Source organism: Ochotona curzoniae, unplaced genomic scaffold, assembly GCF_017591425.1.
Source record: "Ochotona curzoniae isolate NIBS_2020 unplaced genomic scaffold, NIBS_Ocur_1.0 scaffold_4701, whole genome shotgun sequence".
Lineage (NCBI taxonomy): Eukaryota > Metazoa > Chordata > Mammalia > Lagomorpha > Ochotonidae > Ochotona > Ochotona curzoniae.
The window spans coordinates 68229198-68245711 of NW_024467122.1; the positions used below are offsets into that span (position 1 = coordinate 68229198).

At 48.1% G+C, this 16514-nt stretch overlaps 1 protein-coding gene across 1 annotated transcript in view; it reads right to left on the reverse strand.

The window, feature by feature from the left end:
• The window catches only part of DAPK2 (death associated protein kinase 2), a 124006-nt gene that overhangs the window by 90100 nt on the left and 17392 nt on the right, over window positions 1-16514 (reverse strand). Inside the window, exon 2 of the mRNA XM_040968587.1 lies at window positions 12172-12269. Within this exon, the coding sequence (XP_040824521.1) occupies window positions 12172-12248 (77 nt within the window). The 5' untranslated portion in view covers window positions 12249-12269. The remainder of the gene's footprint in view (window positions 1-12171; window positions 12270-16514) is intronic.

The following is a 16514-nucleotide window of genomic DNA, read 5'->3' on the forward strand; positions in this document are numbered from 1 at the left end:
CAGAACTGGCAGCCATGTTAGGGTAGACACCTGTCGTCAAGGTGCAGTGAGCGAGGGTGGGAGGTCTCACAGGCAAAGTGACCATGGGGTATCCTCACTGTGTTGTGGTCATTTAGAGCAGGTGCAGCCAGTCTTTCCTAAAACAGTCAGGGCAGGCTTCCAGGAGGAAGCAGAACCTGAGCCAGTATCAAGGCATGAGTGAGCCCAGATAAGCACAGGGACAACATGCCACCTGGCTCCTGGAGCGAAAGGAGGCCACTGGAAGGACTCTGTGATGTAAGAAAGGGAGCTCCAGCCAGAAGGCACACCGGAATTAGCTTATAGGATCACCAAATCTTCCGTGGCCACTCCACACCTCTCTACCCTATGCCTCAGCACCCAGCAAGAGGACAGGTCACTGGCTTTGGCTAATTATGACATCCCCTAACGGGTGGAGTTTCCCAGTCCTACCATCACATAGGGTAGCTACCAGCCTATGACAGAGTCACTTTCAAGCTGGAGAACCATCTCTACTCTAACGGGGGGGCCACCAACTAGCCCATAGGACAGGCACCTTAGGGTGTGAACAGAAAGAGAACTATTTAAGCAAGAAAGGGATGCTGAATTAAATGAATGAGCCCACTATGTATGTCTCAAGGACCATTTTGAAGAACTGATATCGGATCCGGGTGTACATTACACACAAACTGGGGCACCACCAAAAACACACGTCAGTGCCTCACGCCAGACATCAACATATGAATGCCCAGCATGTATGTCTATCTGTTGATCCCTGGGTCTGTTTGCTTGTTTTAAACCTCTCTGTGAAGCAGATATATTGCCCAGGATCCATTTTCATCACAATCTCCTGTTAACCTTTCAGAGGTTCAAACCTTGGCATCACAAGGTGAGATAGCACATTGTCCATTTTACAGATGAGGAAATTGAGGCCCAGACAGGTGAAGTGATTTGCCCAGGATCACACAGTCATGGGATCCAGGTTTGACACCCGAGTTAGAGGGACATATTTCTGTGTTGGAGAGGGATGGTTCCATTGTTAGACACAAGGACCTATCCAGCAAGCAGCAGCAATAGCAACTGGGAAAGGTGGAAGTGGAGGACCTCAGGGCTTGGCAGTGCCTTCTGGCTGGCAAGGGAGCAGCCTTCTCGGAGAAATGCATGGACCCCAGGAAAGATCCTATATCTTGGTTCAGCTGGAACATCAGGATTTCAAGGTCACCCAGGAAATAGGTAGAACCATTTGGTGTGGAGATGGGCTATACCATCTCTTCTTCCAAGAAATCTTTTCAAGATCTCTGCTCGGTGGAGGAGTAGGTGTTTGGTATGGCAGCTGAGATGCCACCAGGGATGCCTGCAATCCTCACTGCAGGGCCTCAGTGCAAATCCAAGCTCTGCTTCTGACTCTGGCTTCCTGCCAGCATGCACCCAAGGAGGTAGCAGGTGCTAGCTCAGGTGCCCAGTTTCCTCCCAGCCAGCTGAGAGAGTCAGATGCAGTTCCAGGCTCCTGGCTGCAGCCTGGTCCAGCACAAGCTGTAGAGGGCACTTGGAGAGTGAACCCAAATGGACGCTATCTTATTGGCTGTGTGTGTGTCTGTGTCTTTCATATAAATCAACTGCTGTAAATATTGTCACCTCAGCCTCTGTTTATAGAGCTCTATAGCCACACTGCCTGATTCCCATTTGTTCTAGAGTGCCTGCTTCTGGGAGGGAGGGACTGAGTCCTTGGGCCTCTGTTTCCTTAGCTGTCAAACCAGGCCAAGGCTTCCCACTGTCTTGCCTATACCACGTAGAATCTTACATCAAATGAGTTACATGAGAAAAGCCAGTCAATTCTGCTCCCATCTCAGAATGAGTGGTGGGGCCAGAGTTGTGGGGCAGCTAGTTAAGCCCCTGCTTGCAATTCTGGAGCCTGGTTCAAGATCAGGCTGCTCTACTTCTGATCCAGTTCCCAGCAAGTGCACCTGAGGAGGCAGCAGAGGATGCCCAGGTGCTTGAGCTCCTGCCACCTGGTCCAGCTTGGCCCAGTGCTGGATAAGCAGGAACTTTAGAATGAATGGGAATCAGGCAGTGCGGCTGCAGAGCTCTGTAACCAGCAGATGGAAGATACCTCTTCTTTCCCTCTCTTTCTCTGCCATTCTGCCTTTGAAATAACTAAATCACAAAAGGAAAAAAAAAAAAAGAGGTTATGGGGCCTTTGAGGATAATGTCAACAATTGTAGCTGGGTGAATGTAAGGCTACACCTCTAAATGTCTGTGCAGGAATGGAGAACATGCTTTTAAAAATAATAATTAAAAGAGTATGTTGTTTGAAAGGCAAAGTTATAGAGAAAGCGGAAGAGATAGAAAGAGAGAGAGGGTCCACCTGCTAGTTCACTCCAAAATGGCCACAACGGCCATGCCTGGGCCTAGCTAAAGCCAAAAACTTCTTCCAGATCTTACATGGCTGGCAGAGGCCCAAGCACATGGGCCGTTTTTCTGGGGCATTTCCAAAGGTGTATTAGCAAGGAGCTGGATCAGAAGCTGAACCCATAGGACTCAAACCAGTGCCCATATGGGATGATGGCATTACAAATGGTAGTTTAATGTGCTATGCCACAATGCCAGCCCCTGGGACAGTAGAACCCCTAGACAGTAGAACAGAACTTGCAGATTGACATTCTTAGGTTCTAAATCTTTTCAGGGTAGGAAGCCAACTTACAGAAGGGAAGCTCCAAAGGGAGCAACTATCAGTTTTAGGGAAGGTCCTGGAAACTGCCAGTATATTCCACTTTAAATTTCCACACAATGGGTCCAGCGCGATAGCCTAGTGGCTAAAGTACTTGCCTTGTACACGCTGGGATCCCATATAAGTGTTGGTTCTAATCCCAGAGGTCCTGCTTCCCATCCAACTCCCTGCCTGTGGCCTGGGAAAGCAGTCAAGGATGGCCCAAGGCCTTAGGAACCTGTACCCACACAGAGACCCAGAAGAAGCTCCTGGCTCCTGGCTTCGGGTTGGCTCAGCTCTGGCCATTGCAGCCACCTAGGGAGTGAACCAGTGGACAGAAGATCTTCCTCTCTGTTTCTCCTTCTCTCTGTATATCTGATGTTCCAATAAAATTTTTTTAAAAATAAATCTCAAAGAAAATTTGTACACAATAAAAATACTAATGTTTAGATGACCAAAAACACATAAGCAACAATGACAGAGTGTTGGCAAAGCCATGAGGAAATAAACACATGTCAGTGAATGGTAAACTGGCTCTATATTTCCACTTTCAGCTGAGAAGCATCAGTAATAACCTCTGGCACACCATCACTGGGACAACACAACAATACAAAGGTGGGAAATTCAACAGATACAATTACAGGAAAACAATTATTTTTAGCAGAAACAACAGGGGAAGATGAAGTAAATTGGACATATCAACATAGTCGAATATTATGAAAATGTATATGGAATGCACGTACTTTTTTACAAGATTAACTTATCTGAAAGCTGGAGTTATAAGAGAAAGGAGGAAAAAGAGAGATCTTGGCTGATTCATTCTCTAAAAGGCTACAACGGCCGGCACTAGGCCAAGCAAAGCAAGGAGAGTCACCTAGCTTACTGTGTGGGTGCAGGGTCTCAAGGCTTTGGACTGTCCTCTGTTGCTTTCCCAGGCCACAAGCAGGAAGCTGGATGGGAAGTGGGGCTGCTGGGATTAGAACCAGTGCTCACAGAGGATGCTGGTTTCCTAAACAACGGCAGTTTTACGCACTACACCACCATGCCAGCCCCATGTGCATTTATTTTTATAAAGGCCAGTATTCTCCCAAATGTCAGTGTTGAGGAAGTCAAGCAGAGGCTGAGGAACTGTTGGAAATGAAAACAGACTAAAAGCAGTGACACCAAGGTGTAACATAAGATCCTGCCTTGGCTCTTCCCAGTAGTCGGGGAAACTGCAGCCAAGCCCCCTGGGTGGGAATACCAGCTAAGTGAGACAAAAGCAAGACAGCTGAGAAGAAAGCATACCAGTAGCAAACGTTGCACGCTGCACTGGGATTATGTGCACGAATGTCCACATTTTTAGGGAATACTATACACGAAGACAAAACGAGGGATGAGGAAGCATGCCTGCAAGCCATCCTCAATGCTTTGAAAACAACAATAGGTACAGAGACAGGTGATACATGGGTGAGGAGACACAGAGGGGACTGAGAGGACAGTCACTGTATCTCGGGGCCAGTATGGTGGCTCAACAGCCTAGTCCTCCACCCTCTGGCAACGGCATCACATATGGGTGCCAGTTTGTGTGCCAGCTGCTCCACTTCCCATCCAGCTCCCTGCTTGTGGCCTGGGAAAGCAGCAGAGGACAGCCTAAGCCCTGAGACCCTTGCACCCATATGGGAGACCTAGAGGAGGCTCCTGGCTCCTGGCTTTGAATTAGTTCAGCTCCAGCCATTGTTGCAATTTGGGGAGTGAATCAGTAGGTGGAAGATCTTTCTCTGTCTCTCCTTCTCTCTGTAAATCTATCTTCAAAATAAAAATAAATAAATCTTTTTTTTAAAAAATCAGTTATCTGGATCAAAGGTATATGGGGACTCTGTTATTCTTACAACTTCTTTATTACAATGATGTCAACATAAAAAATATAAGCATATGAACTCTGCATCATGGAAAGGCATAAAGGAAAGAAATTCAGTAAAAAAAAAAAAAAAAAAAAGATATATTGTAGTTAAGCAAGTAAAGCTGCTGCTTGCATCGTCAGCATCCCCCATCGAATTTCTAGGTCAAGTCCCAGTCACTCCACTTCTGACCCAGCTTGTTCCTAATGTTCCTGAGAAGGTAGTACAAGATGACCCAAGGACTTAGGTCCATACCATGCATGTCGGAAATGTGGATGAAGCTCCCGGCTCCTGACTTTGACTTGGCCCAGACTTGACTGATAGACAGTCAGGGAGTGAGCCAATGGATAGATGATACCTTTTTTTCTGTGTCATTTGCCTTTCAAATAAATAAACTTGCTTTTAATTTTTTATTGATTTTTACTAGAAAGGCAGATTTACAGAGAGAAGACAGAAAGATCTTCCATATACTGGTTTACTCCCCAAGTGGCTACAACAGCTGGAGCTAAGCCTATCTGAAGCCAGGAGCTTCTTCTGGGTCTCCCACGTGGTTGCAGGGTCCCAAGGCTTTGGGCTGTCCTCGACTGCTTTCCCAGGCCACAAGTAAGGAGCTGGATGGGAAGTAGAGTAGCTGGTCCCCATATGGGGATCCTGGTGGATGCAATATGAGGATTTAGCAACTAGGCTATCATGCCAGGCCCTTAAATAAATAAATCTTAAACACACCTACACATTTTGGCCTAGCATTTAAGATGCCTGAATCCCATATCAGAATGTCCACCTTTCTTGCCCAACTGAAGCTCTCTGCTGGAATAAAGCAGGCACTGAGCCAAGCTGCTGAACCACTCCTATGGGAGACCAAGGTGGAGTTGCAGGCTCCCAGCTCCAGTCCTGCCCAGTCTTGGCCATTTGCAGACCTTTGAAATATGCACTAGTGGATGGTTACTCTCTAGCTCTTAAATAACAATATGCAATTTATGTTCTGGCAATTAACACATGGAAAAGGAGGTAGATACGATAGCTGCAACTCTACAAAACCTCCCATTACCTCCACAGGAGTCCCTTCCTCTGCTCTGCCAGTTTTCATGATGGGCTCAAAGAGATCCACACTCATGGGAAAGGCAAGCGGTTGGCCCCGAGTGCTGCGCTGCCCCCTGAGCATGTGTAATGCAGCCACTTTGTCTGAGTGGCTTTGTGCTTTGTTTTCTTAACAAAGGGTGATGAAAGCGCCTCCCTCCCTCAGCCACGACTTCTGTCACCCAGGGCCCTCCATGGGTGGCTGTCTCGGGGCAGCCCCATCCCTCCAGCCTCTCTCCAGGCTCTAGTATCTGAGCTTAGTCCCGCAGCTACTCATTCCTGTCACAGCCCTTTGCCCAAGTAAGTTACTGCCTATCTCCAGGACTAGGTCTTGAGGAGCTGTCCCGTTCATCCCAAACTCCCCCACAGACTTGGGGGTCCCTCTATGGGCATATGGCCTATCTACCTTCTCACTTCATTTGGCTTTGAGGGGAGTGCCCTGAGATCTCCAACTAAGTCCCAAATCTCCTCCACCCATCATGGTGCCTAACGCACAGTAAGTGCCTGAGACTTAAGACCGTCAACGTCACTGCCATCACAGAGCCCAGCACGAGTGACAGAACCGTACTATCCCGGGTTGTTTTGCATCTGTGTGGCTCACAGCTCCCTCCATCCTTCAGGACACGTGCCAAGGGCTTGTGGGGGCGGGGGACAGGGATTGGAGGGCAGAATGGGAGTGGGGGCATGGGCAGCCAACACTCCCATCTCTGAAGTCTGATTTGGGATGGGCAAGGTCAGAGGTGATGACAATGACCACTTCCTAGACCCTCAGTGTGGAGGGGGCTGGAAAGGCACAGAGAGAGAGAAAGAGAGAAAGAGAGAGAGAGAGAGAGAGAGAGAGAGCTCCTGTTCACTGGTTCAGTACTCAAATGCTCCAGAAGACAGGACTGGGTCAGGCTGAAGCGAGGAGCTGGACAGTCAATATGGTCTCCCACATGAGCTGCAAGGACCTATGAAGGTACCTGAACACTTCCAGGGTGCGCATGAGCAGGAAGCTGAAATCAGGAATGCAGCTGGGGCAGAAACCCAGGCACCCTGAGACCAATGCAGGCATCCCATACGCCATCTTAACTGGCATACAAATGTCCACCCCTGGAAGTCATGTTTGTGCTTTTGTTCCTCACTTTGTGCTTAGGAAATCCTGGGCAGTCACAGCTTCCAGGCCTATGGAAACTGGAGACTTGGCTGAGATCTTCTGCCTCATATTTAACTCAACGCAGATTCCAGATAGTTCAGAAGGTAGCTGCACCTCTGCAGCAGGGCAGGTGGGTGGATACAAACTGTGGTAAGTTTTTCAGGATCGTTGACACTTAATAAATATGAGGGTCTACAAGCAGGAGGGGTGGGTGGAGAAGGGTGGGTCACGGCAGGCTTGTCCAGGAAGCTAGCATTTGATCTGGACTTTTTTTCCCCAAAGATTTCTTTTATTTTTATTGGAAAGGTAAATGTATAGAGAGAAGATACAGTGAAAAAAAAAGATCTTCCATTCTCTAGTTCATTCCCTCAAACGGCTGCAACAGCCAGAGGTGAGCCGATTCGAAACCAGGGGACAGTGTGGCCTTGGTCACAGTGTCATCACAGTGATGGTCAACTCAGCAGCACAGATGCACACCTGCTTTCCAAGGGCTGCCACCCCAGGGTAAATGAGCCTGAGATAGGCCTCATCTCATCCTCACTGCGCCCCAGCAACTCAGCCCTTGGGGGAATGCAAAGGCATCAAGTGTGTGGATACAGGAGAGGAGGGGACGTGTGGGTGTGAGAAACACCCTTGGGATGATTAGAAGGTAAGACTCACAGACAGAAATAGCCACGGGGCTAAGACGGCTGATGTTTCATGCCTTATGTGGACATCTTACATTTTTATATTAAAAAAAAACTTTTTCACTAAAAATGACTCTCAGATCTATTACATTATTGTGAAAAGATATTCAATCTGCTTTACAAAAGTGAAAAGAGATTTTCAAGGTCAGGTGATTCTGGCTAAATCCTCATATACAAGGGAGCTTCAAAAATTCATGGGGGAAAAAATGAATCAAAAAATAAGTTTAGGAGGCTGTTCCCATCCAGCTCCCTGTTTATGGCATAGGAAAACAGCCTTGGACCCCAGCACCCGTGTGGGCGACCCAGAAGATCATCCTGGCTCCTGGCTTCAGATTGGATCAGTCAGATCCAGCCACTGTAGCTATTTGGGAAGTGAACCAGTGAATGGAAGATCTTTCTGTCTCTCTTTCTGTCAATCTGCCTTTTATATAAGAATAAAATAAATAGTTTAAAAGTCTTTCAAATAAAATTCTAAAATGATAAATTTATTGTGGTGTAAAGAAAAGAGTTTGAAATCTATTTCTGGGGCAGTGGAGTAGGGGGAGGAGTCTCTTGAAAGTTTATAGGAGGGGAGGCATTGTGGCACAATGGTTTAAACCGTTGCCTGCAATGCTAGCATCCCAAATGGGTGCCAGTTGAGTTTCAGCTTTTCCACTTCAGATCCAGCTCCCCACTAATACACCTGGGAAATCAGCAGAGGATGACCCAATTCCTTGATCTCCTATACCCATGTGGGAGGAAGGAATGGGGCTCTGGGCTTCAGCCCTGTGACCAAGGATAAACACTATTGTAACTTCTGGCACCATCAATTCAATTTCCTGGTTTTGACCTTGACACTAATGGAGTCACATAGCTACTCCTTTTGAGTCTGACTTCCTTTGCTCAATATGGTATGTGGGCTTCAGTCATCATTCCATATAACGGGCCGTCATTAATCTTCATTTTTACACAGGGCTAGACAGATAATGAGTTAAAGCCAGCAAGACCCTTGAACTACTCCAGGAAGCAAGTTTATAGACAGCTCTCCCAGAAATCAGGAGGACTTCTGCCGGGCTTTGGGCTGGTGGTACCCAGCTTGGAAGACAGGGCCTTGCTGGTCCAAACTTACTGCAAAGCTACAGTCCGTCATCTCTGGAAAGCCAGAGGCTCTTGCTTGAACTTAGCCCTGTGCCCAGTCCTCTGAGGGACGCCCCTACAACCAAGAGGTAGGTATGACTCGTGTCCCCATTTTGCAGACAATAAAATGGAGACTGGGACCAGTGTTGTGGTAAAAATGGGTTTAATCACCACCTGCAACACTAGCATCCCATACAGGTACTGGTTTGAGTCCCCACAGCTATGCTTCTGATCTGGCTCCCTGCCAATGTACCTCGGAAAGCAGAGGAGGATGGCCCAAGTGTTTTGGGCCCCTGAATCCACATGGGAGACCTAGAGGAAGCTCCTGGCTTTGGCCCTGGCCATTGCTGCCATTTGGGAGTAAACCAGTGATTGGAAGATTTCTCTCTCCCTCACTCCTTTCTCTTTCTCTGTAACTTTACCTTTCAAATCAAATAGCTACAATAAATCTTTTTTTTTAAATGAAATAAAGCTGACTTGGAGGAGTTGAGTAAGTTGTCCTGAGGTTCCACAGCAAGAAAAAGGACCCAGATCCTGACCAATGCAGCCCTAAAAGCCAAGCCTCTCCATAATGGCAGAGATTTTGCCAGCTAGATCTGGCCCCCACTACATTTTACTTGTCCCAGCTCTGCTGCCCAGGTTCACCTGCCAGGGCCACTCTGGCCTCCTGGCAGCAGCTCCAGCCCCAGGCTCCTCCCTGCCTCAGGACCTGTCTGCGCTGATTCCTTTGCCTGCATATTAACCCCTCAGCTCTCAAATCCAAGGCCATGTCCTAGAGCAGCCTTGTCTGATCACTTAGTCTTTTCTTTTTTTTTTAAGATTTATTTATTTATTGGAAAGTCAGATATACAGAGAGGAGGAGAGACAGAGAGGAAGATCTTCCATCCAGTGATTCACTCCCCAAGTGAGTGCAACGGCTGATGTTAATGCCGATCCAAAGCCAGGATCCAGGAACTTCTTCCAGGTCTCCCACACGGGTGCAGGGTCCCAAAGCTTTAGGCTGTCCTCGACTGCTTTCCCAGGCCACAAGCAGGAAGCTGGATGGGAAGTGGCGCTGCCAGGATTAGAACCGGCACCCATATGGGATCCCGGGGCGTTCAAGGCAAGGACTTTAGCCGCTAGGCCACACCACCAGGCCCTGATCACTCAGTCTTAAACTCAGTCCCACTTTTCTTGGGGACTCCTGTTCTCTCTTACTCACAGTCCTTCACACACCTTAGAACAATGTACCCATTGACATTCCTGTGCATAGTGCCTTTCTCTACCAATAGATCATGAACTGCAAGAGGAGGGCTAGGAGGACTGCCCTAGATGGCCACTTTCCACACTTCCAGCTACTTGAGCACAATTGTAGTGCACACTTCATTGAATGGAACATTACCTAAATAATCACCTCATGGGCTTTAATAAGTACCTCATTCCCAGTCCCATGATGCAATGTCTCAGGATCCTACTCTGTCCCATTTTGGATGTGAATCACCCCTTTGGCCAGTGGATCCACACAGTATAGGCTACTCTCTCCTTAATCACTCAGTTACCAGTATCAGTGTTTGTCTTCAAGTTACCATGATTTTACTCAATAATGGCCCCAACATACAAGAGTCATGACAGCAATTCAGATATTCCAAAGAGATTCTGTAAGATGGAAAGGGAAAAGTTCTTGACTCAAGCAAAGAGAATCTTAAATCTTAGGCTCAGCCTGGCTTGATCCATGACACAAGCTAATCTTCTATCCACACAATTGTGAATAAGGAGAAAGAAACGTGCTTTGTTGCTGCACTTGCAAACTATGAAAGCTACAATCACAGGCCAAGTGCTTGGTTAGGATGGAAAGGGCATTCAATGGCAAGGCTCTGTATTATTCAGGGTTTGGGGCATACCCTGGGAGATTACAGGGTGATCCCTGTAGATGACCAAGGACTCCTACATAAAGAGATAAAGGAAAACAGGAGAGTAAGGTGGGCGCCTGAGGGCAGCTGTAGTTCCAGGCTATTCTGTGGCCCCAGGAGAGCTCCTTCTTCTCTCTGAACCCGGTTCCACTGTCAAATGTGGAGCCTGGAAGGGAGGACCTCTAAAGATGCCTCTAGCTCATCTGATGCCCATTCCTCTAAGCCTCTTACCTACCAACAGCCCAGTCAGCACTGGGGGTGAGAAAGAGGAGCTCCTCCTGGGATGATCCCAGGAGCTCCCCAGGCTGGCAGCCACATGGAGTCTTTGCAGTCTGAGAAGTAGCAGGGGTGGGGGCTCCCCCAGAGCTTAGGTTCTTGATATACAGAATGGGAAGAGACAGATCACAAAAGAATATGACAGGAATTATCCAGGAAACTGCTTCCACTTCCTTCCTTAACTAATTATTATTTGAAAGGCAAAGTGACAAAGAGGGAGAACAAAAGAAGAGGGAGCCATTTTCCATCTGCTTGTTCACACCCCAAATTGCCCATAATAGCTACAGGCTGGGCCAGACCAAAATGAGGAGTCAGGAATGCCATCTGGGTCTCCCATCTGAGTGGCAGAAAGCCAAGTACTGAGCCATCAGGTGCTGCCTGCCGGGGGCGGGGAGGTGCGTAGGGGGTAAGCAGGAAGCTGGGTAGAAATGTAGAGCAGCCAAGACGTGAGCCAGACACCACAGAATGTGGGCATTTGCGCCACAACACTCACTCATATTCTCAGCTCCTTCACACACCCAACCTACCTCTAGTGCTGTTTCCATGCAGCTCCCCTCACTGCCAGGTCAGAGCCCAAAGAGGACAAAGGCTATGTCCTCCTCATCTTTATAGCCCAGCTGTTGCAAGGCATTTGGGAAGTGAGCCAGCAAATCAGAAACCTCTCTCTCAATCTCTCCCTTTTTCACTCTGTAACTGTGCCTTTCAAATACATACTTTTTTTTTTGAGAAAAAACAAATTTATTTTGGTAAAAATTTTAAAATTCATAATAGATTTTTTCACTTAAGAGACCATGCACAGACCCCAAAAACTTTTTGCATCAAAAAAACTTCAGCTGTCATTCTGTTTTCCACCGACTTTCTGAAGTGGTTTCATAGCCCTTGCAGAGCTGAGAGGCTCTCTATCTGCATGCTGTTTGGCAAACCTTGGAATGGCCCCAAGTAACTCAGATCCCGGGCTCGTACGGCTAATTGCTCAACACAAATCCACTTTCAGGAGGGTTACTTCACCTCCCCATCAGCCTCGGAGCTTTGGAAACAAAATTCTAGGCACTGCAGAGAAGCCCAGTGAGAAGCAAGACCAACACCACCAAGTCAGGTACCCCAGTGGAGCCTGGGCAGGGCTTTGTATGAAAAGGAACCTGCAAAACAAGAAGTATCTTGAAGTGCTATCATAAACAACACATATCTCAACAGCTCTAGAACCTTTCAAGGCAAGTCCATCATTCCAGAGAGATGACTATTTGCAGGGTCATCTAGGAAGAAGCATGAACCACAGCTGGTTTTCTAGAATGTCCAACTCATCCTGTGACAAGCCCAAGGCTTGCAATGCTGGCTTGGTGATCCCAGTAGAACCAGCCCATCCCCCGGGCTCCATCACATGTCCCCTCCACTTCTCAAAGTCTCTTACCTCCCCAGCTCCTCTCCTATGTCGTAAAAGTCCTCCACCTTCTGCTGCTTGAACGTCTCCATGTTTGGGCTCCTCATTGAGGCCTGGACCAGACACCCCTGAAATGGGAGGACACCTGAGATTAGCACAGCCATGCAAATGACCACAAATATAGGAAGTGTGAGGCCTAAAGCTAATAGGTTGCAGGGGAGAGAGTAACTGACCAGCAGTCCCCAGCCCTGGTTCCTCAAAGACCTCTTGTCACCCGTAGCTAACTTGTTATGTGACCTAGATGTATTCCCACTTGTAAAGACAGAGGAACACATCCATAGCCAACTGCATCTCCTTCTCATTTCATAGGATGGGCACGTGGCCTAGCAGTCACAACGCCTGAATCAGAAAAGTTAAGTTGAGGCACCAGTACAATGGCTAAGTTGGCTAATGCTCTACCTGCAAGCACTGCTGGGATCCCATATGGATGCCAGTTTGTGTCTTGACTATCCCACTACCCATTCAGCTCCCTGCTTGCGGCCTAAGAAAACAGTACAGGATGGCCCAAAGCCTTGGGATCCTGTACCCAGATAGGAAACCTGGAGGAAGATCCTGGTTTATGGCTTCAGATCAGCTCAGCTCTGGCTGCTGTGGCCACTTGGGGAGTAAAGCAGTGGATGGGAGATTTTCTGTCTTTCCTTCTTTCTGTAGATCTGCTTTTCCAATAAAAATAATTTTCAGAAAAAAAAATAGAAAATTTAGATCCAATACCAGATCTGGTTCCTGTCTCCGGCTTCTGACCAGTGCAGACCCTAGGAGACAGCAGACGATGGCTCAACAGTCAGGTCCCTGCCTCCCCTGCAGGAGATCTGGACTAAGGTCCCAGCTTCCACCTTTGGCCTGGTCTAGCCTAGCTGCTGTTGCAGGCATTTCAGGATGGAACCTCTCTCTCTTTCTCTCTTTCTCTCTCTGCCTCTCAAGTAAAAGTACAAATAAAAGAGAAGAGGAAGCTCTGATGCAAGGAGAAAGCTCACTAATGTTTGAGTCAGAACTCCTGGGTTCCAGCTTGCCTTGGGTGACCCATTTCAGCTGCCACAGACTTAGCCTCTTCATCTACAAAATGGAGCTAATGGTATACTAATCAAGACAGGAAATCCTTCCAAAAATGGTAAAATGCTGTATTGAAAGGCAAGGGATTAGCATGACCTCAGCTCCCTGGGGAGGTGTGCCACCCAACTGCGAGTCTGAACTGATGTGTAGACTCTCACTGTCATCATCCCATGGAGACAGTGGGCGGGAAATGGCATGACAAATTACAACAAGCTCAAGGAGCCAGGAGCCAGGAGCCTGAGGCGCTGGTTGCAGCTTGGCCCACAACCAGCACTGTGATCTCACCTCATGTCATCGGGACCTCAGTGTCCTCATCTGTCAAATGGAGCTCCCCTGGCTGCCCAGGGCATAGTAGTGAGAGTCACTGGGCAGCTCTAAAGCTTGGGGAGCAGTTGGCACTGCATCCAAAGAGACTGCACGTGTGCCTGGGGTCCCCCTTGCTGGGGAAGCTCATCTGCTCCCACAACAGCCACATGCCAGACTGGAAAGCACCCAGAGTACAGCCCGCAAATCACAAAGATAAAGCCAGCTGCCTGTGCACACAGGAAGTCTTTCTCGGCAAAGGCATTGCAGAGCTCTTTCTGCCTGGCCTGGGTGACTTCTCACCTACATGCCAATCAGATACAAGCCACTCCCAGACTCCAAAATCCCCCCTGAGACTATTTCACCATTTCTTACTTCAAGGGCAGGTGTCAGTGATGCCAAGTGGTCAGGGCTGTTCCAGCTCTCACTCACCCTCCTTTCTCACCTGTGCCCTTGCAAACCACAGTTCCATCAACAGTTCCATCAACATGCCACTGCCCTCTCCCTCCTAGGAGGTCCCTGGCAGAGGTGGCCTGGCATTCCCACCTCACTCTCCCTGCCCATTGGCACTGTGGTCTAGCACATGCCTTTCTCCCTGCTTCGTCTGTACCATGTGCAGGCCAATGGGTGAGAGGAGCCAGCGGCCCCAGCTAGGAACTAGCTTCGGTCTATGTTATCCTGGTGGCTTACAGGATGCTGGTGCCCTCTCTGGGTTTTGTTTCCCTCCTCCGTAAACAGGGACACCACTTCCTCCCCCAGCAGCTGCACGTGTCTACATGTGGTCTATTGTGACAGGGAGGTAAACTACCAGACGAGGCAGAGAGATCAGCAGCGAGTTAGATGCAGCCCAGGCCATGATCTGTTTGTGCCACTTCCCAAAGCTGTTGTGATGGCCAGTTTTCTGCTTCCTTACTAAGAGATAAGGCTTTTGGGGTTCCCCTGGCAAGTCTGGCTAGACCAGAACCCAGAAGTAGGTGCATCTTCACTCGCATCATCTTGGCACATCTCCTAAGATTAGCCCAGAGGACGGTGGCACAGCTGCCTGCCAGCCTCTTTCTGCTAAAGAAAAAAAAATCCTTCCAAGCAAACCATTTGGGTCAGGTCCTGGGAGGGGGAAGTGTTGGATGAATACTTTCACACAGCTCAATGCAAGCAGAAAACTCTAGAAAACATGGAGCAAGCCCTGTGCCACTGTAGGTTAAGCTACCTCTTAGGAGGCCCACATCCCATATCGAAGTGCCTGGTTCTAGTCCCTGCAGCTCCACATCCAATCCACCTTCCTGCTAATGAGCCTGGGAGGCAGCAAACAATGGACCAAATACTTGGGTTCCTGCCAATAACATGAGAGACTCAGACTGAGTTCTAAGCTCCTGGTTTCAGGCTGACCATTCCTTGGCTATTGTAGGTTTTTGGGAAGTGAATCTGCAGGTGAAATATTGCTCTTTCTGTCACTCAGCTTTCCAAACAAATAAATAAATCATTGGCGAGGGGAAAGCCTTTAACAAAACAGCTCAGGAGCCTGGTGCGGTAGCCTAGTGGCTGAAATTCTCATTTTACATGTGCCAGGGTCGCCAGTTTGTATCCTGGCTGCTCCACTTCCCTTCCAGCTCCGTCCCTGCTTGTGGCCTGGGAAAACAGATGAGAACTGCCCAAGGCCTTGGCACCCTGCACCTGTGCAGAAGACCCAGAAGAAGTTCCTGGCTTCATATTGGCTCAGCTCCAGCCGTTGTGGCCAATTGCCAAGTGAACCAGTAGATGGAAGATCTTTCGCTCTGTCTCTCCTCCTCTCTGTCAATCTGACTTTCCAATAAAAATAAATAAAATCTTTTTTTAAAAAGAAAGAAAGAAAGAAAAAAGAAAACAGCTCAGGTGACAGAAACCTTGAGAGTAGCTCCAGGAATGGCTAAGATCCTCCACACAATAAGAGGAGCACCACCTGTGTAACCCAGACTCAGGCTGGACTCCAAGCAGTCTCAGTTCCCCAGCAAAAGTGCCCCCTTCCCTCCAGGCCTAAATGCTACTCCTCTGTGAGACCCTGCGATCCTTCCTCCAAAGCCACCCACCTCCCTCCCTACAACACACAACCATGTTAAATTCCCTAGGGAGTGTCCCTCTTGCTTTTTTTTTTTTTTTTTGCATTTTATTTTAAGTCAAGACTTCAAGATTTCAAGTCTGCCATCCATTGGTTCATTCCTCAAATGACTGCAATGGCCAGAGCTGGGCTGGTCTGAAGCCAGGAGCTAGAAGTTTCTTCCAGGTCTCTCACATCGGTTCAGAGCCCCAAGGGCTTAGGCCATCCTCTGCTTCCTTCCCAGCATACAAGCAGGAAGCTAGATCAGAACTGGAGCAGCTGGGATGTGAACTGACACCCATATGTGATGCCAGTCCTGGTAGGCAGAGGATTAGCTTGTAGCAACCCCCCCAAAAAAATAAGTGTTAAAAAGTAGAAATTCCACAGGCAAGTGCCGTGCCATGGCACAGTAAGTTAAGCTTTCATCTGTGATATCAGCATCCCATTAAGTGCCAGTTCTCAAGTTCTGACTGCTCCACTTGTGATCCAGCTCCCTGTTAATGCAGCTGGGAAAGCAGCAGGGGATGGTCCAAGTGCTCTTGGCCCCTGCCACCCATGTGGGAGACTCAGAAAAAGCTCTAGGATCCCAGCTTTGGCCATTGTGGCCATTTCAGGGAGTGAACCACTGGGCAGATCTCTCTTTGTCTCTTCCTCTCTATATAAATCTGGCTTTCAAATAAGAATAAATATCTTTTTTAAATTCTATCTTTATTTTAAAAGAAAACCTGTTTTTCAAACAAATTAATAAATGGAAGGAAGGAAGGAAGGAAGGAAGGAAGGAAGGAAGGAAGGAAGGAAGGAAGGAAGGAAGGGAGGGAGGGAGGAAGGAGAAATAAAAGAAAAGAAAAGGAGAGAAAGAAAGAAAAAACATAGAGTGGGTTTAACCCAA